Source organism: Ranitomeya variabilis, chromosome 3 (assembly GCF_051348905.1).
Source record: "Ranitomeya variabilis isolate aRanVar5 chromosome 3, aRanVar5.hap1, whole genome shotgun sequence".
In the NCBI taxonomy this organism is placed as follows: domain Eukaryota; kingdom Metazoa; phylum Chordata; class Amphibia; order Anura; family Dendrobatidae; genus Ranitomeya; species Ranitomeya variabilis.
The window spans coordinates 661,358,557-661,380,701 of NC_135234.1; the positions used below are offsets into that span (position 1 = coordinate 661,358,557).

General features: G+C 43.8%; 1 protein-coding gene across 5 annotated transcripts in view; it reads right to left on the reverse strand.

Annotated features, from left to right (window-relative positions):
- Positions 1-22,145, reverse strand: part of SCN8A (sodium voltage-gated channel alpha subunit 8) — a 346,005-nt gene that overhangs the window by 59,538 nt on the left and 264,322 nt on the right. For all 5 annotated transcript variants that reach the window (XM_077297856.1, XM_077297855.1, XM_077297858.1 and 2 more), the window contains exons 22-23: positions 13,767-14,051; positions 13,522-13,575 (exon numbers count right to left, since the gene is read on the reverse strand). In XM_077297856.1, coding sequence (XP_077153971.1) covers positions 13,522-13,575; positions 13,767-14,051 — 339 coding nt within the window. The remainder of the gene's footprint in view (positions 1-13,521; positions 13,576-13,766; positions 14,052-22,145) is intronic.

Genomic DNA, 22,145 nt, shown 5'->3' on the forward strand with positions numbered 1-22,145 from the left:
GAAATTTTTGGCAATACACTTCAGCCTCGTCCTGCCCCTGAGACATAGCCAGCAAGGCCTTTTCTGCCTGAATCTCAAGATTGGGTTCCTCATAAAGTAAACCGAGCACCAGAAAAAACGCATCAAGATCAGCCAATGCCGGATCTCCTGGTGCCAGCGAAAAAGCCCAATCCTGAGGGTCGCCCCGTAAGAACGAAATAACAATTTTTACTTGCTGAGCAGAATCTCCAGATGAACAGGGTCTCAGGGACAAAAACAATTTACAATTATTCACGAAATTCCTAAACTTAAACCTGTCTCCGGAAAACAGTTCAGGAATCGGTATTTTAGGTTCTGACATAGGATTTCTGATAACATAGTCTTGTATGCCCTGCACACGAGTAGCCAGCTGGTCCACACTTGTAATCAAGGTCTGGACATTCATGTCTGCAGCAAGCATAGCCACTCTGAGGTAAAGGGGAAGAAGAAAAAAAAAAAAAAAAAAAACTCAGAATCTTCTTTCTTATAATCCCTCTTCTGCAATGCATTAAACATTTAATACTGGCCTGGCAAACTGTTATGACCCCAATGGCGAGGGTCTCAGAGGAACGTGGAAGTCTGCAGAATACAAAAATCCAGCTCATAGGGCAGTGGTAACTGGGTTGACCATATATCTACTCCTAACGCCAACACTAGAAGTAGCCGGGGATCATTCCTACGTTGATTCTAGATGACACGCGCCAGCCGGAGAATCTAGCTACCCCTAGTAGAGGAAAACAAAGACCTTTCTTGCCTCCAGAGAAGGGGACCCCAAAGCTGGATAGAAGCCCCCCACAAATAATGACGGTGAGGTAAGAGGAAATGACAAACACAGAAATGAACCAGGTTTAGCACAGAGAGGCCCGCTTACTGATAGCAGAATAAAGAAAGGTAACTTATATGGTCAACAAAAACCCTATCAAAATCCACACTGGAAATTCAAGAACCCCCGAACCGCCTAACGGTCCGGGGGGAGAACACCAGCACCCTAGAGCTTCCAGCAAAGGTCAGGATGTAGATATGGAACAAGCTGGACAAAAATACAAAACCAAAACAAATAGCAAAAAGCAAAAGGAAGACTTAGCTGATATAACTGGAACCAGGATCAGTAGACAAGAGCACAGAAGACTAGCTCTGATAACTACGTTGCCAGGCATTGAACTGAAGGTCCAGGGAGCTTAAATAGCAACACCCCTAACTAACGACCCAGGTGCGGATAAAAGGAATGACAGAAAAACCAGAGTCAAAAAACTAGTAACCACTAGAGGGAGCAAAAAGCAAATTCACAACAGTCTACTCAGTATTTAATGGTTTCAAAAATTACAAAAAAATTTTCAAAAATGTATACAGTCTGTTATCTGTCAGACGCCTGGTCTATCTGTGGTGTAAAAATCTTCGCTTTGCAGGCATACGTTGCATTGTTCTGTCTGCTAGCTTTGGTCTACTCAGTATTTAGTGGTTTCAAAAATTAAAAAAAAAATTAACAAAAATGTATACAGTCTGTTATCTCTGTCAGACGCCTGGTGTATCTGTGGTGTAAAAATCTTCGCTTCGCAGGCATATGTTGCATTGTTCTGTCTGCTAGCCTTGGTCTACTCAGTATTTAGTGTTTTTTTTAAAAAAAGAAAATTTAAATTTATATAGTCTGTTATCTCCATCAGATACCTGGTGTATATGTGTATATGTGGTGTAAAAATCTTTGCTTTGAAGGCATACATTGCATTGTTCTGTCTGCTAGCCTTGGTCTACTCAGCATTTAGTGTTTAAAAAAATGTAACTTGACGCTAATGGTGCATGCAGAGGACGAGGCCGTGGCCAAGCTGAAAGTGGGCCACAACAAAGACCCACATCTTCGCGCTCGACCTTCCTGTCCCAGTTTCTAGGCGACCACAGCACACCACTATTGTCGGTTGGATAGAGGATAATATTCCAGTCACTTTGCCATCACCACCACCATGTCTTCCACACGGTCAAGTCTGAGTAGCCGTGAGTGTGGACTGGATATTACTCACCTTGATCCTCCTTCCTCTCACCATGCCAAGTGCCCTGAGACAACTGATCCCACACGTGGACACTCCAAAGAGCTGTTCAGTTTTCCCTTTAAAGATTCTGGACTCTTGGCTGGTCAACTTGAAGTGGGCCACAAGAGATCGCATAGCAATGCTCAAAGATTTGAACAGCCACAGTCACACAAAGGCAATGGTGGAAAAGTGTTGTGAATTCCGTTCTGGAGCTCCCTCCTGTGGTTGCTAATGGTATTTTTGCGAGTTCTGCCCTTGGGCTCCCTCTGGTGGTTTCGAGTGGAACTGCTGCTCCTTTAGGTAGCTGTAGCAGCTGCCTCCACTGATCGCCTTGCCTGGGTTTGTTATTTAAACCTGCTCTGGGCTTTAGTTCATGCCAGCTGTCAATGTTCTTGGTTGGATTTGGTTCTCTCCTTGGATTTCTCTTATGGCCTGTCCTTGTCAGCAAAAGATAAGTTTTTGCTTGTTCTTGTTTGTCCATTTGTTTGGACTCTATTGCTCTGCAAATTTGTCTCTATTTGTCCAGCTTGTCACTATGTCATATTCAGGCTAGCTGGAAGCTCTGGGGAAGCAGATTTGCCCCTCCACACCGTGAGTCGGTGTGGAGATCATTTTTGTAAACTCTGCATGGATTTTGTAGTTTTTAATACTGACCGCACAGTATCCTTTTCTCTCTGTCTATCAAGTTTAGTATTGGCCTCCTTTGCTGAAATCTGATTTCATTTCTGTGTACGTCGTTTCCCTCTCCACTCACGGTCAATATTTGTGGGGGGCTGTCTTTCCTTTGGGGGTTTTCTCTGAGGCAAGATAGCTTTCTATTTCCTTCTTTAGGGGTAGTTAGCTCTTAGGCTGTGACCAGGTGTCTAGGGAGAGTCAGGAACATCCCACGGCTATTACTAGTGTTGTTGTTAGGATTAGGAACTGCGGTCAGTAGAGATACCACCTCCTCAGAGCTCGTCCCATGTTGCGTTTTAGCCACCAGGTCATATCAGTGTGGCCTCTTAACCACCAGGTCATAACAGTACAGCTGGCCCACAATGTGTTGAATGCATCTCAAAAGAGGGAAAAGAAAGTTCTGAGTCATTTTTTTTTCCTTTGTAGCTTGTTTTGTCTTTTTTTTTCCCCTTAATCTCTGGGTGGTTCAGGATTTTGGTGCTGATATGGAGGTTCAGGGTCTGTCCTTGCGTGTGGATCAACTCGCTGCAAGGGTACAGAGTATCCAAGATTATGTTGTCCAGACTCCGGTATTATAGCCTAGAATTCCTATTCCTGATTTGTTTTCTGGGGATAGATCTAAATTTTTGAACTTCAAAAATAATTGCAGATTGTTTTTTGCTCTGAGACCCCGTTCCTCTGGTGACCCCATTCAGCAGGTGAAGATTGTTATTTCTTTGCTGCGTGGCGACCCGCGGGACTGGGCATTCTCCCTTGAGCCAGGAAATCCTGCATTGCTCAATATTGACGCATTTTTTCAAGCGCTCGGATTGCTGTATGACGAGCCTAACTCTGTGGATCAGGCAGAAAAGACTTTGCTGGCTCTGTGTCAGGGTCAGGAAGCAGCAGAAGTATACTGCCAGAAATTTAGAAAGTGGTCTGTGCTCACAAAATGGAATGAGTATGCTCTGGCAGCGATTTTCAGAAAGGGTCTTTCTGAAGCCCTTAAAGATGTTATGGTGGGGTTTCCCACGCCTGCTGGTCTGAATGAGTCAATATCTTTGGCCATTCAGATCGATCGGCGTCTGCGCGAGCGCAAGGTGGTGCACCATATGGCAGTGTCCTCTGAGCAGAGTCCTGAGCCTATGCAATGTGATAGGATTTTGACTAGAGCAGAAAGGCAGAAATTCAGACGTCAGAATGGCCTGTGTTTTTACTGTGGTGATTCTGCTCATGCTATTTCTGATTGCCCTAAGCGTACTAAGAGGGTCCCTAGGTCTGTTACCATTAGTACTGTACAGCCTAAATTTCTCTTGTCTGTTACCCTGATTTGCTCATTGTCGTCCTTTTCTGTTATGGCATTTGTGGATTCTGGCGCTGCCCTGAACTTAATGGACTTAGAATTTGCCAAGCGCTGTGGTTTTTCCTTGGAGCCTTTGCAGAGCCCTATTCCCTTAAGGGGGATTGATGCTACGCCATTGGCCAAGAATAAACCTCAGTACTGGACACAGTTAACCATGTACATGGCTCCAGCACATCAGGAAAATATTCGCTTTTTGGTGTTGCATAATTTGCATGATGTTGTTGTGCTGGGTTTTCCATGGTTACAGGTACATAATCCAGTGCTGGATTGGAGATCTATGTCTGTAACTGGTTGGGGTTGTCAGGGGATACATAGTGATATTCCTTTGATGTCAATTTCCTCGCCCCCTTCTTCTGAAGTTCCTGAGTTTTTGTCGGATTTCCAGGATATATTTGATGAGCCAAAGTCCAGTTCCCTGCCTCCTCATAGGGACTGCGATAGTGCCAATAATTTGATTCCTGGCTGTAAGTTCCCTAAGGGCCGACTTTTCAATCTGTCTGTGCCAGAGCATGCCGCTATGCGGAGTTATGTAAAGGAGTCCTTGGAGAAGGGGCATATTCGCCCGTCTTCGTCACCGTTGGGGGCTGGATTCTTCTTTGTTGCCAAGAAGGATGGCTCCTTGAGACCCTGTATAGATTATCGCCTTCTCAATAAGATCACGGTCAAATTCCAGTACCCTTTGCCTTTACTTTCTGATTTGTTTGCTCGGATTAAGGGTGCCAGTTGGTTTACTAAAATCGACCTTCGAGGGGCGTATAATCTCGTGCGTATTAAACAAGGTGATGAATGGAAAACAGCATTTAATACGCCCGAAGGCCATTTTGAATATCTTGTGATGCCATTTGGGCTCTCTAATCCTCCATCGGTATTTCAGTCCTTTATGCATGATATCTTCCGGAATTATCTGGATAAATTCATGATTGTGTATTTGGATGATATTTTGGTTTTTTCCGATGATTGGGAGTCTCATGTGAAGCAGGTTAGGATGGTGTTTCAGGTCCTTCGTGCTAACGCGTTGTTTGTGAAGGGGTCTAAGTGCCTCTTTGGAGTTCAGAAGGTTTCTTTTTTGGGTTTCATTTTTTCTCCCTCGGCTATTGAAATGGACCCTGATAAAGTCCAGGCCATTCATGATTGGACTCAACCCACATCTGTAAAGAGCCTTCAGAAATTTTTGGGCTTTGCTAATTTTTATCGCCGCTTTATTGCTAATTTTTCTAGTGTGGTGAAGCCTCTGACCGATTTGACGAAGAAAGGCGCTGATGTGATGAATTGGTCCTCTGCGGCTGTTGAGGCCTTTCAGGAGCTTAAACGTCGTTTTACTTCTGCTCCTGTATTGCGTCAGCCAGATGTTTCGCTCCCTTTTCAGGTTGAGGTTGATGCTTCTGAGATTGGGGCATGGGCCGTTTTGTCTCAGAGAAATTCTGATGGCTCTTTGATGAAATCATGTGCTTTCTTCTCCAGAAAGTTTTCGCCTGCTGAGCGTAATTATGATGTCGGCAATCGGGAGCTGTTGGCTATGAAGTCGGCATTTGAGGAGTGGCGACATTGGCTTGAGGGAGCCAAGCATCGCGTGGTGGTCTTGACTGATCATAAGAATCTGATTTACCTCGAGTCTGCTAAGCGGTTGAATCCTAGACAAGCTCGGTGGTCTCTGTTTTTCTCCCGTTTCGATTTTGTGGTCTCGTATATTCCAGGATCTAAGAATGTGAAGGCTGATGCCCTTTCTAGGAGTTTTTTGCCTGACTCTCCGGGAATTCTTGACCCAGCTGGGATCCTCAAGGAGGGGGTGATTCTTTCTGCCATCTCCCCTGATTTGCGGCGGGTACTTCAGGAGTTTCAGGCTGATACACCTGACCGCTGTCCAGTGGGGAGACTGTTTGTTCCTGATAGATGGACTAGCAGGGTAATTTCTGAGGTTCATTGTTCGGTGTTGGCTGGTCACCCTGGGATTTTCGGTACCAGAGATTTGGTGGCTAGGTCCTTTTGGTGGCCTTCCTTGTCGCGGGATGTGCGTTCATGTGCAGTCCTGTGGGAACTGTGCTCGGGCTAAGCCTTGCTGTTCCCATGCCAGTGGGTTGCTTTTGCCTTTGCCTATTCCTGAGAGGCCCTGGACGCATATTTCCATGGATTTTATTTCTGATCTTCCTGTTTCTCAGAAGATGTCTGTCATCTGGGTGGTTTGTGACCGTTTTGCTAAGATGGTCCATTTGGTACCGTTGCCTAAGTTGCCTTCCTCCTCTGATTTGGTTCCATTATTTTTTCAGCATGTGGTTCGTTTACATGGTATTCCGGAGAATATTGTGTCTGACAGAGGTTCCCAGTTCGTTTCTAGGTTTTGGCGGTCCTTTTGTGCTAGAATGGGCATTGATTTGTCTTTTTCTTCAGCATTCCATCCTCAGACAAATGGCCAAACGGAGCGAACCAATCAGACCTTGGAAATCTATTTGAGATGCTTCGTGTCTGCTGATCAGGATGATTAGGTGACCTTTTTGCCGTTGGCCGAGTTTGCCCTTAATAATCGGGCTAGTTCGGCTACCTTGGTTTCACCTTTTTTTTGTAACTTTGGTTTTCATCCTCGTTTTTCTTCGGGGCAGCTTGAGCCTTCTGACTGTCCTGGTGTGGATTCTGTGGTGGACAGGTTGCAGCAAATTTGGACTCATGTGGTGGACAATTTGACGTTGTCTCAGGAAAAGGCTCAACGTTTTCCTAACCGTCGTCGGTGTGTTGGTCCCCGGCTTCGTGTTGGGGATTTGGTCTGGTTGTCTTCTCGTCATGTTCCTATGAAGGTTTCTTCCCCTAAGTTCAAGCCTCGCTTTATTGGGCCTTATAAGATTTCTGAAATTATCAATCCGGTGTCTTTTCGTTTGGCCCTTCCAGCTTCTTTTTCCATTCATAATGTGTTCCATAGATCCTTGTTGCGGAGATATGTGGTACCTATGGTTCCCTCCGTTGATCCTCCTGCTCCGGTGTTGGTTGAGGGGGAATTGGAATATGTGGTGGAGAAGATTTTGGATTCTCGTTTTTCGAGGCAGAAGCTCCAATATCTGGTCAAGTGGAAGGGCTATGGCCAGGAGGATAATTCTTGGGTTGTTGCCTCCGATGTTCATGCTGCCGATTTGGTTCGTGCTTTCCATTTGGCTCGTCCTGATTGGCCTGGGAGCTCTGGTGAGGGTTCGGTGACCCCTCCTCAAGGGGGGGTACTGTTGTGAATTCCGTTCTGGAGCTCCCTCCTGTGGTTGCTAATGGTATTTTTGCGAGTTCTGCCCTTGGGCTCTCTCTGGTGGTTTCGAGTGGAACTGCTGCTCCTTTAGGTAGCTGTAGCAGCTGCCTCCACTGATCGCCTTGCCTGGGTTTGTTATTTAAACCTGCTCTGGGCTTTAGTTCATGCCAGCTGTCAATGTTCTTGGTTGGATTTGGTTCTCTCCTTGGATTTCTCTTATGGCCTGTCCTTGTCAGCAAAAGATAAGTTTTTGCTTGTTCTTGTTTGTCCGATTGTTTGGACTCTATTGCTCTGCAAATTTGTCTCTTTTTGTCCAGCTTGTCACTATGTCATATTCAGGCTAGCTGGAAGCTCTGGGGAAGCAGATTTGCCCCTCCACACCGTGAGTCGGTGTGGAGTTCATTTTTGTAAACTCTGCATGGATTTTGTAGTTTTTAATACTGACCGCACAGTATCCTTTTCTCTCTGTCTATCAAGTTTAGTATTGGCCTCCTTTGCTGAAATCTGATTTCATTTCTGTGTACGTCGTTTCCCTCTCCACTCACGGTCAATATTTGTGGGGGGCTGTCTTTCCTTTGGGGGTTTTCTCTGAGGCAAGATAGCTTTCTATTTCCTACTTTAGGGGTAGTTAGCTCTTAGGCTGTGACCAGGTGTCTAGGGAGAGTCAGGAACATCCCACGGCTATTACTAGTGTTGTTGTTAGGATTAGGAACTGCGGTCAGTAGAGATACCACCTCCTCAGAGCTCGTCCCATGTTGCGTTTTAGCCACCAGGTCATATCAGTGTGGCCTCTTAACCACCAGGTCATAACAGAAAAGTGTCACAAAGTGGACGAGGATGAGACACAATTGCCAGAAAGTCAGGAGGAGGAGCAGGGTGCGGATGTGGATGACGAGGTGGTGGATGACACAGTGACTGACCCAACCTGACAGGAGGACATGCAGAGCGAGGACAGCAGCACACATGGGGAAGGAGGCATATCACCCCAACAAGCAGGAAGAAGCAGTGTGGTGGCCACAGACAGAAGGCGTGCATCCGTTCCCCGTAAAACCAACATGAGGGAAGTTGCCATTCCAACTGTTAGATCTTTCCAAGTCTGGTTATTTTTTAAAGACTCTGCCGATAACCCCAAACAGGCCACTTGCAACACCTGCCATGCCCGCATCAGCAGGGGTAGCAAAACTACCAGCATGACCACCACCAGCATGATTAGGAACATGGCAGCAAAGCACCCGACTTTGTGGGCCGAACCCCAGGCTCCAGGAACACTGTCTGCAGGTGACACCACTGCTTCTTCTACTGTTTTGCGTAGAAGCCAATTCCCATTTCACTGTGCCTGTGAGGATGCCTCAGGCCCTGCACCTGTTGTTGCCCACAGTCAATCAGCACCATCATCAAGCCCGTCCATGTCCTTGTACCAGCGCACCCTTCAGTTGTCTATAACCCAGTCATTGGAACACAAGTGGAAATACCAAGCCAATGCCCCACAGGCCACAGTATTAAATTCTAAAATTTCTCTTCTGCTTGTGCTCGAAATGTTGCCTTTTAGGATTGTAGAGACGGAAGCTTTCCGCAACCTGATGCCGGCGGCCATCCCAAGGTACTTGGTCACCAGTCACCACTATTTCTCCCGGTGTGCCGTACTGCATCACACCAGCATGTGTCTCACATTACCCGTGCCCTCAATAATGCTGTTACTGGGAAAGTCCACCTAACCACGGACACGTGGACAAGTGCTCGTGGGCAGGGACGGTACATCTCATTGACGGCACACTGGGTTAACATAGTGGAAGCCGGGACCCAGTAGGACCTTGGGATGGAACACATCTTCCCCACGCCGAGGATTGCGGGCCCTACGTCAATCAGGGTTGCTTCACAGTCTACAGCTCCTGCACCTCCTCCTCTTCAGCCTCCATCTCTGAAATGAACACATCACTCAGAAGCTGGAAGCACTGCAGCACTGCCTCAGCCAAGCGGCAACAGGCTGTGCTGAAGCTAATCTGCTTAGGTGACAAACCGCACAATGCTGAAGAGTTGTGGACAGCGCTGGAAGAGCAGTCAGATATTTGGATGACACCGCTGAACCTACAGCCAGGCATGGTCGCGTGTGACAATGGCCGGAACCTGGTGGCGGTTTTGAGGCAAGGTGTGCTCACACACGTACCTTGCATGGCCCATGTGCTTAACCTCATGGTTCAACGTTTTCTCAAAAGCTACCGGATCTGCTAGTGAAAGTACGCCATCTGTCCGCCCATTGTAGAAAGTTAGCTACAACTTCAGCCGCCCTTGCCGTGCTGGTGTGTGATGTCCCCATGCGCTGGAACTCTACATTGCATATGTTGGAAAGGATTTGTGAGCAGAAGAGGGCAGTTGTTGCCTACCAGCATCAACAAGGCAGTCGATATTCTGTTCAGAGTCCACACATAAGACCTCAGGAGTGGACATGGCTGTCAGACATATGTACCATCCTCCAAAACTTTGAGGACTGCACCAAGATGGTGAGCGGCAATGACGCCGTTATTAGCGTTACCATCCCGCTTCTCTGCATTCTGAAAACATCTCTGCTCACAATTAAAGAGGATGCTTTGCAGGCAGAGCACGAGGACATGGAGCAAAAAAAAACAATACAGGGTGATTACACTCAGCCCAACTTCATGTCGTCCCAATGAGGAAGAACAGGAGGGATTTTCATGCGCTATAGATGGTACTACAAGCCCAGATGTCATACCGTCTGTTCAGCGGGGATGGCCAAGGGCAGGGAGGAGGAGGATGATGATGATGAGGAGGACAGCATGGTCAGTCATCCTGTTGGTGAGGACACGGAAGTCTTGCCTGTTAGCAGTCTGGCACGCATGGCTGACTTTATGTTGCGTTTCCCGTGACCGTCGCATTATTAAAATTTTCAGTGATACTCATTACTGGTTGATGGCACTACGCTACAACTTTCAATTGTACTAAAATGTTGCAGTACCAGAGGGTCCTTGTAGCGGAATTACTTAACAAATTCCCATCTGAGAACGCTGGCAGCAGACATCAGAGTTTGTTGTACAACCAAGGAGTCCAAGCGAGAGAGACAGAAGCACACTCCAGCTCAGGCAGGGGAACAATGGCAAAGTTCTGGGACAGTTTTCTCAGACCCTCCCATCGTGCCGGTACAGAGGCAAGGGGTGCTGACACAAGAAGTGCAATGTTTGGGAAGATGCGGAGAGAGTACCTTGCAGATCGTACAAATGTCCTCCGGTATTCCTCTGTGCCATTTAATAATTGGGTATCCAAGCTGGACGCGTGGCATGAACTGGCTGTCTACGCCTTGGAGGTCCTGGCCTGCCCTGCTGATAGCGTTCTGTCAGAACAGGTTTTTAGTGCCGCTGGTGGAATTATAACAGATAAGCGCATCCGCCTGTCAACTGAAAATGCTGACAGGCTGACTCTTATAAAAATGAACAAGGGCTGGATTGGGCAAGACTTCTGTACACCACCGAATGAGAACAGCAAAACATAACCTCAAATACATTGTCTTTTTTGTGGAGGGGTATTTTCATGCACCTCTTCACAACCAAACATGGTCTGTTTGGTGTTATCCTCCCCCATCTCCTCATCCTCATCATCCACAACCACTAGAACACCAGGGTGAACGTATTCTGTGATGCAAAAGTCACTCAATTTCTGTGCAAGGGTGTTTTTATGATGCCCGTTACTACTTTGAAACCAATACAAATGTTACTGCCTCCGGGGCAAATGTCATAAAAATGAGATGTACGTATATTCTTCCCATTTATGCTTATATTTTCCATTTTTGCTATCTCTGGACCATCCTCTCATGAGCTATTGTATACCGCTCCAATATAAAAATATTGAAATACTATTATATTTTTACTTATATCCCTGTCTCTGAGCTGTTGCTAGGGACCAACTTATCTCGTTGGACACATTCTGGCTTCATATCTATGAACCTGTGTTCACCCCTCCCTTTTATTTTCTTTCATAGGTGGATTCACATCCTTTATTTGTTTGATTTCAGTATGACTGATTATTATGTCTCCTCATTCTCCACCACTAGATCACCAGGTTTAACGTGTATGGGCATTACAAGTCTAGGAGACACGCTCCTTTACATTGGGCCTAGTTATTAATGAGGCCTTCATCAATGTCTCCTCGTTCACCGCCACTAGATCACCAGGGTTAACATGTTCTGTGCTGCTACAGCCAGTCCAATTTTTGGTAAGGGTGTCTATGATGCCCATAAAATATTTTTTTAAAATGTACATCAGCCATGCACTTCGTGTATGGGCATTACAAGTCTAGGACACCAGCTCCTTTACATTGGGCCTAGTTTTTAATGAGGCCTTCATCAATGTCTCCTCATTCTCCGCCACTAGATCACCAGGGTTAACGTGTTCTGTGCTGCTACAGCCAGTCCAATTTTTGGCAAGGGTGTCTATGATGCCCATAAAATAAGTAACCTCCATTGGGAAATGTTTGTCAGCCCGTGCACTTCGTGTATGGGCATTACAAGTCTAGGAGACACGCTCCTTTACACTGGGCCTAGTTTTTAATGAGGCTTTCCTCAACGTCTCATCATTCTATGCCACTAGATCACCAGGGTTTACGTGTTCCTTTCTGCTACGACCAGTGTGAACGTGTTGTATGCTGCTACAGCCATTCAGTTTTTGGGAAAGGGTGTCTATGATCCCCATAAATAATTTTTTAAAAATGTACCCCCATGGGGAAATGTTTGTCAGCCCATGCACTTGGTGTGTGGGCATTACAAGTCTAGGAGACCCGCTTCTTTAAATTGAGAATAGTTTTTAATGACGCCTTCCTCCACGTATCATCATTCTCTGCCACATCATCACCAGGGTTAACGTGTTCCTTTCTGCTACAGCCAGTCAATTTTTGGGCAAGAGTGTCTATGCTCCCCATAAAATATTTTTAAAAAATGTACCCCCCATGGGGAAATGTTTGTCAGCCCTTGCACTTAGTGTATGGGCATTACGAGTCTAGGAGACCCGCTCCTTTGTAATGGGACAGGTTTTTTTTATGAGGCCCTCCTCCATGATTCTTTCAAGGGGGGATTGTGTTGCGTGCAAATTTGGGTCAAGGCGGCCCTTGCATTCAATGCATAAGCAAACAGTATGACAGTACCAACTGAAGAATGTGAAGTGGGTTTTCCTGTGGCCATCCAGTACCTGGGTTCAAAAGCTTATTGGGGTGCATATGACTCAATAGAAGGGCAGGCCTTGCATTCAATGCAACCTTTTTTCAGGAGGCCCTCCTGTACCTCTCGTGAAAGGGTTATTGGGGTGTGTTGTAATTCTTGGCAGCCGAGCCACTCACTGCATAGGCAATAACAGCATAGGAGACCTACTGTTTAATAATGGCCCTTTAAGAATATTAATGCCGCCTGATGCCCCTCTAAAAATAGGCTTTGTGACTTTAAGAGTCCCTCCTTCATAAATGAAATAAGATGGGTCTCCTTATGTGTCACACACCACATGGGCAGCTAGGGTTGTTAAATGTTACAATGACATTTCCCAGTGAATGCATTTGTATTGGTTGAAAGCAATGTTAAAGTTGAAAAACTCATCAAAAACGCTGCGTGTGAACATAGCTCAAGTGGTGGAGGAACATTTTGGTCTGGGGTTAATTATTTTGCCTTATATACAAGTCATTACCCTGGAAAGGATGTACCTTAACATATTTCCCAGCAAAATCCACTTTGGTTACGTTTTTGTATGTTTTTTGATGCACCTGTAAAAATGGCGTGAAACTCTGACAACATTGCTTACAGCTGTGACCTAGGTGTCTGAAATGCTTTCAGGGCGATCCCCATGATGTTCCTGTGTCATTTGAGCAGTGTTTCCATAATTTTCTGACATTTTTAGACCTTAAAAGGACCCCCGGGGGGATCGCAGTAAAAATACTCGGGTTTCCCATAGACTTACATTGGGCTCGTTGCTCGGGTCGAGTACCCGAGTATTCCAATCTGCTCAACCCGAGCAACCGAGCATTTTAGTGCTCGCTCATTACTAGTTGTTTTAAGATGGAGTGTGATCCGTCCCATATTCAAAAGTCAAGTTGCAGGATTCAGAATAGACCTACAGCAGGAGTCAGATGATCACAGCAGCAGTGACGAGTTAGTACAACTATGGTGGAGGAAGGAGCTCCTAGGTGAGAACTGATTGGTCAATATTTACAAATACCCCTATTAATCATTTCATTTGCTAAAAGCAACCAGTTCTTACCTTTCTGGAGTCCACTGCGGCATACATAATGTCCATCCACCCCTTAAATGTAGCCTAAGAAAGATAATATTAGATTAAGATTATGCTGAAGAGCAGGCACGACACCACTATGGATCACATTAATATGATATAGTGCATGCAAAGGAACAAAACACACAGAAATTCACTTGAGACTGAAAAATTAATTTACTATGTTTATGGTTATAGGAATGAAAAGACAATAATGATGTAAAGATGGGGCTTACTACTTGAAGCAAGGCAAGGTATCCAGCCCCAACGTTGTCAAAGTTGATTTTCACATTTTTCCATCGGACTTCTGTGTAGTTTTGGTTTATAAGGGTTTCACAATCTGTAAAGTTGTTGACTTCTTCTATTAGAAATCGGTCTTCCGCTGTCTCATTGTAACAGTAGTAGTATTTGCCAGCAAACAAGTTGACCCCCATGATGCTAAAGATCAGCCAGAATATAAGGCAGACCAGCAATACATTCATAATGGAAGGAATTGCACCAACCAAAGCGTTGACTACAACCTGTATTGGAAGGAGATAACAGCATTGTAGTAAAACAATCTCATTTCTTGACCACATCTGATCTTACACGGGAATGGTTAAAATTAAAGGCCACCTACAGCTATACATTACTTCATCAGTATGCTGAGAGAAGTAGAATACACTAGGTGAATCTTGGACAATGTAACAAAATATTGCTACGGCAGTGATAATAAAGATGCACAAGAAGTCCTACATTTTGGAAAACAATAGATTATCTTTTGAAATCACTACTCATGGATAAGCTGTTCTCATGTGATTGTTGAATAATTCTTCAATCTACAGAAGATAAGGCAAAACTTAGATTTGCTCCGTTTGGTATCAGTGGCCTTTAGATGGACATTCCCAAATATTGGTAAAGCATTCGTTAAGACGCAGAAGTGGACAGTGTCCATACAGAGCGCATTGGTGACTATGCAGGTTATATATGCCTCAGGCAGCTGGCCGAGCATGCATTTAATGCAAGCTCAAGTTGTAAAAAGCCATATTCCCTCCTCTAAATCACATAGACTTTTTAGATCACCTCGAGGTGTTGCAAACGTTTTGTAGCCATCAGTTATATCTTACACTAAAGCTATAGTCAATTTATGCATTTAGTATTAAAAGCAGAGTGGAATAAGACATGAAATTACTATACGGCTCCGAGCATTCTGGGCGTTAAAAAAAAAATTAAATCTCACAGGGAATATAGAATTGGGGTGAGTCTGTCGAAAAGCAATGGACTAGTTCCAACAACAACCAGAAAGTTTGTAAAAGTACCTCCTGTCTAAAATAATATGATGTCATGTAAAGTGAATCTGTCAGCAGGTTTTTGCTATGAAAGCAGCATGATGTAGAAGCAGAGAACCTTATTCCAGCAATGTGTCATTGCTGCTCACAGATTAAATACCAAAAATCTACTGACAGTTTCCCTTTAAAACTCAGCTTAATGGTTAAATATTATAGAAAGGAGTGGATAAGCTGGCAGTATGGGCAAGAACATGGTAAATACATTTTAAAGCTGATACACGTTAAGTAATGTACCTAGATAGTTGTAATTCTATAAATACACATATATTAAATAGAATAAAATTGGACATAACAGAACAAGAAAAGGACTTGGGTATTGTGGTTTAAAGTTAGCTAAGCAGCAGTACTGAATGTCAATCAGCAGCTGCGAAAGCTGGTATGTCTAATAAGTGATAAAAACAGCGATTTCCAAAGTAATATTATCCCTCGCTAAATCCTTTGGAAGGCCATCTCTCAAATATAGGACTAAATTTCATGTTTCACATTGTAAAAAAGGGTATGAAGACGGTGCAAAGGCAGGGACTATATTATAACAAGAACATTTTGGAAAATAGGTACCTTAGGAGTCATCTTGTGTATAAAATCGAACAGAATTGAGATTCAACTTATTCTTTTCAAAAATTTTACAAAGAACTCAGGGACACTGTTTATGTATTGAAGTGGGGCAAATTAGGTATCAATATAGGAAAGAATTCTTTACAGTTAAGAGTACTCAAACTATGGGATATCCTACCCCGAGAAGCCATAAGGGGTAAATGCTTACATAATGGTAAATGGCATTGGGGGTACAATTACTTTATGGATTTTTTTAATGTCTGTCAGATGTAACTCAGGAGCAGTAATCAACAAAACTGCAGTTACCCAACTTTTGGGGTTATCTAGCTAGTATCTATTAAAAATCAGGCTCAAAATGCTGAAAAAAAATAAAAGTCATATTTACCTCGTATATCCTACAATCCTACAATGGTCTCATTCTGATGTTTCCTGAAATGAAGCTGTGCCAATCACTGGCTGAGACAATTCATTTATTTCCGGTGAGTAGAAATGGACCGTGAAGCAAAGACCAACAGGGAATCTAGAGAGCCTCAGAAGAGCATCAATGAGGCGAGTATGACGCTTTAAAAAATGTTTTGAAGCACTCTGCCAATTATTTTAAAGAAAAATATTAGCTATATAACCCCTTTCCCCTTAAAGGGAACCTGTCACCTGAATTTGGCGGGACCGGTTTTGGGTCATATGGGCGGGGTTTTCGGGTGTTTGATTCACCCTTTCCTTACCCGCTGGCTGCATGCTGGCCACAATATTGGATTGAAGTTCATTCTCTGTCCTCCGGAGTACATGCCTGCGCAAGGCAATATTGCCTTACACTGGCGTGTACTCCGGAGGACAGAGAATGAACTTCAATCCAATATTGCGGCCAGCATGCAGCCAGCGGGTAAGGAAAGGGTGAATCAAACACCTGAAAACCCCGCCCATATGACCCAAAACTGGTCCCGCCAAATTCAGGTGACAGGTTCCCTTTAAAGTTGCTGCACTCTAACTTTAATAGTGAACTGAAACTTTTTATAAATCGCCCTTTATCTGATATTATATTTATAGAGTTGTGATGTATCCTGGAAATACGGAGTCGTATATGTTGACAAAACTCATGACCCAACCACTATAGACTCATAGCCCTGTCCTCTTTAACCAATTACATCCCATTGGCCCAATCCAGTGGTACAACCATAGCATTTTGTCTATTAGAAGACATTTCATGTTCAAATCTGTTCTGTCAATAGATTTTAAATTTTACATGGCAAAGCCAAAATTTTTGAGAACCTAAGTGGATCCTTCTTCTGTTTCTGTCACAACAGATTGTATTATTTTAATAATTCCACTCTGCATTTAAATGAAATCACCATTTATTGCCATTAACATCTTTAAATTGTCACTATTTCCGATCTCTAGGGTGCCACCACAAGAGGGAACATGGCTTTTATGTGACTTTTTGCATTGGCAGTTAGTATATAGCATGCATGTTTCATTGCATTAATATCACTTTAATGAAAAAAAAAAGAGAGACATGGTAGTTCTTTCTGAGATTAAGTTAACATGACGCTGAGAACACAAAGAACTACAGAACATGTAATGATTCAAAGCTTGCACGTCACATGCTTTCTATCATTAACTGTGCCCATTTTATCAACCTAGTAACTAAATAACAATATAATATCATAAGGATAAACGAGTGGTGGAGCAGATATGAGGTTTGAGGTTTAAAGCAGGCCTTGTTGGTGACTTACACTTCTTACAATATCACACTTCAACCTGGTTTACTATACTATCATCAAAAGTGGAGAATAAAAGTCTGGATCCTCATGATAAATGCCTGTCCCTGTCCCAGTAATAATACCCATAAGCCATAATGACACCCAACTATTTCTAGTATTTTTTTTTTTTTAAGTTTTTCTCCATCCTCTCCCCCCTTGTTTGCATCTCCTTGAAAAAAAGAGATGGATGGGATGGAAACGCAATTCAAGATCTCAATTCATGTTGTTCTCCATGAAACCTATAGTGAAATCTGCCATTCTTTATGACAAACCAATGACATCTTCAGTGATACATGTCATGTCAACTTGAATGGTCAAGGCCAACTAAACCCCTTGATCAAACAGGGAAAGCCATTCTCTCCAAAGATGGAGATGTGTATGCCAAGGATCCAGCAACAGATAAGTTTTATCCAGTGGAGAATTTGACTTAGGGACCTGAAGCACAATCTATCCTGTCTCAGTCCAAAGTACTGCAATGAAAGCAAAAACAAAGGAAAGTCTGCACTTGAAGTGCTTTTTCCTGTTGGCTTGCAAAATCAAGACGGTCCCAGCCCTCACATACAATTTTTTCAGCCCAGCCAAAGCTTTAATCAACTGTTGATGCAAGTTTTGGATGCACGGAAACGCATCTGATTTTCTTGAATACAAAAATAAGGAAAAATCCTATATATGAGTGTCGGGACCTTCTTGATTTTGCATTATCTATTTTTCCACATGCACCACTACCACCAGTGAACTGATGATTGGATTACTTTTCCTGTTGGCTGTTGATTGTCCCTCTTAACTGTCTGACCTGATTGTATTCCTGTAGGTCTGTGTATATAGCTGTTGGCCTCTTTGGTATGAGGATGACAACAATTTAACCATGGGAGGTATAAGATCTGAAGAGGTTCTTCACTGGTTCATTTGTCATGTTATTAACCTTGTCACTATCTGGCAATTTTCCATTTTTTCCTCCCCTTTTTCCAAGAGCCATATTTTTTTTACTTTTCTGGTCATATAGCCATATGAGGTCTTGCTTTTTGCGGTACGAGTTGTCCTTTTAATGCCGTCATTCATTTTACCATTATAATGTACTAGAAAATAGGAAAACAATTCCAAGTGTGTTGAAATTGCCAAAAAAGTGCAATTCCACAATTGTTTTCTGTTTTTGTAATTTACCATGTTCATGGTAAAACTGACTTGGCAAAATGATTCTCCAGGTCATTACTAGTACGCAGATACTAAACACATATACGGTAGTTTTGTTTTATTTAGGTGGTGAAAAAACATTCAGAAATCGTAATGACAAGCATTGGGGTCATCAGCAGACCCCCGTCTGTCATGTCAACCCATCAGCGCCCCACAATCACAAAAGAGACGCCAATGGGCGGGATGAATGACGCACTTGCGGCCATTGCATGTTAAATCCTGCTATGAGTGATGGACAGCAGAATTTAACTGGTTAACAGCTGCAGGCCGAGCACCGCTCCACCCATAGCTGTAGAAGTACTTGATGGCTGATTAAATTAGCCCTCAAGTGCGGGGAAATATGTGGGCTCAGTGTTCAAACTCACAACAAAGGCACACTCCCTTTGACGTAAATATATGTCAAAGGTAGTGATGGGGTTAAGTAAGTTATGTCCTATTGCTAAGTTATCCACGTTAAGGGACCAATTCATCAAGACCTGCATTTAACACACCAGTCTTGATGAGGGGATGTGCTTGAGTCAGGCATTCCTGATTCATGAAGAGGTGCACACAACTTCATGAATCTGGAGAGTCTGACAAGTGACATGCGCCTCTGTGCGCTACGCTAGAGATCTCATTCCAGTCAGGTATTTGAGATTTCTGCTGTATGGAACTGCACAGCTCGTCATGGATGAGACAAGCTGGTGCGTCCACCCTCGCCATGCCCCAACCCGCCGATTCTATCAGAACTGTCACAGACTGCCGTGAAAATGACAAAATTCACAAAATGTAGACATAACTCTGAGTTGCGCCTAAATTTAGCAACTTTTCAAAGCTTTTAAGCCAGACTTTGGGCCCGTGTATAACAAGTTCAACTGTTATAATTTGTGTATAATGAATTTTCGGGGTGGTGGTTCTCTTGTCTGTTTCCCAACATGACAAAGAAGAACACACCTCGGGCTCCATGAAGCTGGGTGATGTTGTAGTTCTCAACCATGCCAACATTGAAGACATCATAAATGCTGATTGGTAAGAAGGGGAGTCTATAAATTAGCAGGGACGCAATTAATGGCATTTCAGTAAGTGAAAAAAGTAACACGTAGCACCCAGTAGTTTACTCTGGAAAAGACCAGAAAAAGTGCTGCGGGCATGTGCCCTGTGTGAGGCAGTGACCGGGGTCGTATGTGAGGGTCGCTATGTGTCCCGCAGGATGCGCACAGAAGCATATTGAGGCCGCGGGAGTGCATTGCAATGATTGCAATGCATGGGCTTTTATTTTTGAAATGGACTATGGCCACAGGTTCCTCATAAAAAATCCTGCAGAAGAGCTTTGGGTGTGTCACTTTGGTTTTGAAAGCATGGAGAGCAGAAGGTTCTGCAAAGTCCAAACTGTGTGAAGCAACACAGAGCCAAGCAGAGCCAAAAGGCCTGAAAACCGCTCAGCGTACTTGGCGGTGCAGTCGCCTATGGCAACAGGTCCCGGTTACGGACTATCCTGTTTTCCTGTCTCTGATCTGGAGGTTACCTTTGGAGTTCCAGTATAAGTTTCTTTGGACATTAAAAGACTTTGTTTTGAATTTTCCTGGGTCACTGCCTGTCTATCACACTGTACACTACACCTGGGAAAATGGGAATCACTTCATGGAGCTGAGAGAGAGATGTCCTACTAAAAGTAAATGTAGAGACTGGCAAACACTAACCAAAGTATTAAATGAATACACAGGTGCAAGTATGCTGTGGCTGCAGTACAAGCATTTATATGTATACAAATATTATACAACAGCACTCTGCAAACATTATATACATGCAGTCCACAATTGCTATACATGTAAAAAGATGAGGTACTTTGGGCACATTTTGCACAAAGTGTGTAGGCCCATCTGCCAATGACAAGGTGATCTCTGTTAGATGGTATCCTACCCTAAAGACCCATCTCTGGCTGTGTCTAGGCCTCAAGAGAACTGATGAAACCTAGGATCAAGCTTGACTTTAAGAATAACAGACTTGGAAAGATGGGTGGATCCTATGCTTTCTCATAGGATCTATTTGAGGACAAGAACCCAACAAAATTCGCTTTGTATTTGGAAGATAGGCCCAAGTGGTGATGGTTGAATATACAGTATATATATATAATGTTTGCAGGGGGTGGTTTAATGGGGTTTGTAAATTGATGTCCTATTAAACATGCATGTCTTATGGAGAAGCTGTGGGGTATGGAGGTGCATAGGATACCAAATTCTATCGCCTGATAAAAGGAGAAACACATCATTCCCTAAGGCTGGTTTCACATTTGCGGTTGTATCCGCAGCGTATCGTCCGCAACTGCAAACGCATGCAAAAGCACGATAACGCAGCGTTTTCTATCAGCATCAGCTTACGCATGACAGCAAAAAAACGCAGCGTTGCATGCGTTTTTACAGGCGTTTGCGCTTTTTATGCGCATGCGTTTGATATTTCCAGGAGGGCGTGTCTCAATGGGCGTGTCTAGATCAGTTCCTGGACATGCGCAGTTCAAAGTACGCAAGCGCATCGAACGCATGCGTACGCAAAGACATGCGTACGCATGTGTTCCCATAGGCAGTCACCCGGTTTTTTAACACACTCACCCGCATGCCTGTGCATATTTGACGGAAGTTTTCCGTCTCAAAAATTCCAACATGGTGTGTTCTCCGCGCCTTGCCGCACACAGCGAAAAAATGCATGCGTAAGCAAACGCGGGCGAACGCATGCACCTGCATCTACAATGTTAAATATAGGAAATCAAGACGCCAGCGGATGTATGCGTCAGAAACGCTACGGACACAACCGCAAATGTGAAACCAGCCTTAGAGTGCTTTCACATTGCGTTTCGTTACATGTTCTTGGGTCCTGTTGGAACCCCGAGCAAAATGGGATTTGGAAGTATGCGCTGACAAGGACCATAGACTATAATGGTGCTGGCAGAGCGAATGTGTGCTCTCTACTGTGCATCATGTTCGGGAGTATACGCCTACTGGAGGTGGACACTCAGACGCAGTCTACTATGAGAGTTTTGCTCAGTCATTGGGTGATCTGCAGATTGTTTACAAAGCAAAGTAATAATAAAATGAGCGTTTTTAACAACTCTTTCACGATTATATTGCAAAGTAAAGTTAAGTAGTTAAGTACTGCAGCAGGCTTTAGATCTCCTGGAGTAGTCTGGGGATAGACGCATGTTTATGCCCATGGAGAAAGCGAGCATAAATCCAACCAAGTAGTAGTGAGGGAAGGGCGGCATACAGTGTAGTGTGTCATGAAAGGCTTAATAATGAAGGGTTTTGCAGACCTTCTATCCTGGTAGACCTGAGATTGGGCATGAAAATACACTGCTGCATGTTGGGCTGGGCAGTCGCCGAGGCAATGGTTCGATGGCAAGAAATGATCATCACTTGTCTTATTCTAATTAATACAACATGTGCACGATACTTTCTAGGTTTCAGACTGATTCCTGGACAACTTTCCTATGTCAGATAGCTTAGAAAAAAGGGGCCACACAACCCCTATACGATAGATTTGTGACTTATTTTGTATTTGTTTTTACAGTCTTCTGTTACCAACACAAAAAAATAGGACAGTAAGACATGATGAAGTTTGCACGATGGCCGACTATTATTTAAAGAGAATTTGCTTTTACTAGGTGGCACTCGGCTAAAGAGAAACTATAGAAAGGGCTTCTCTTAAAGACAACTCTTAAAACATGACATACCTAGCAATAGCTAGTACATGACTATCCTGTACAAGCAAAAGCAATCAGTATTAACCTTACATGACAAGACTTTACACGTGC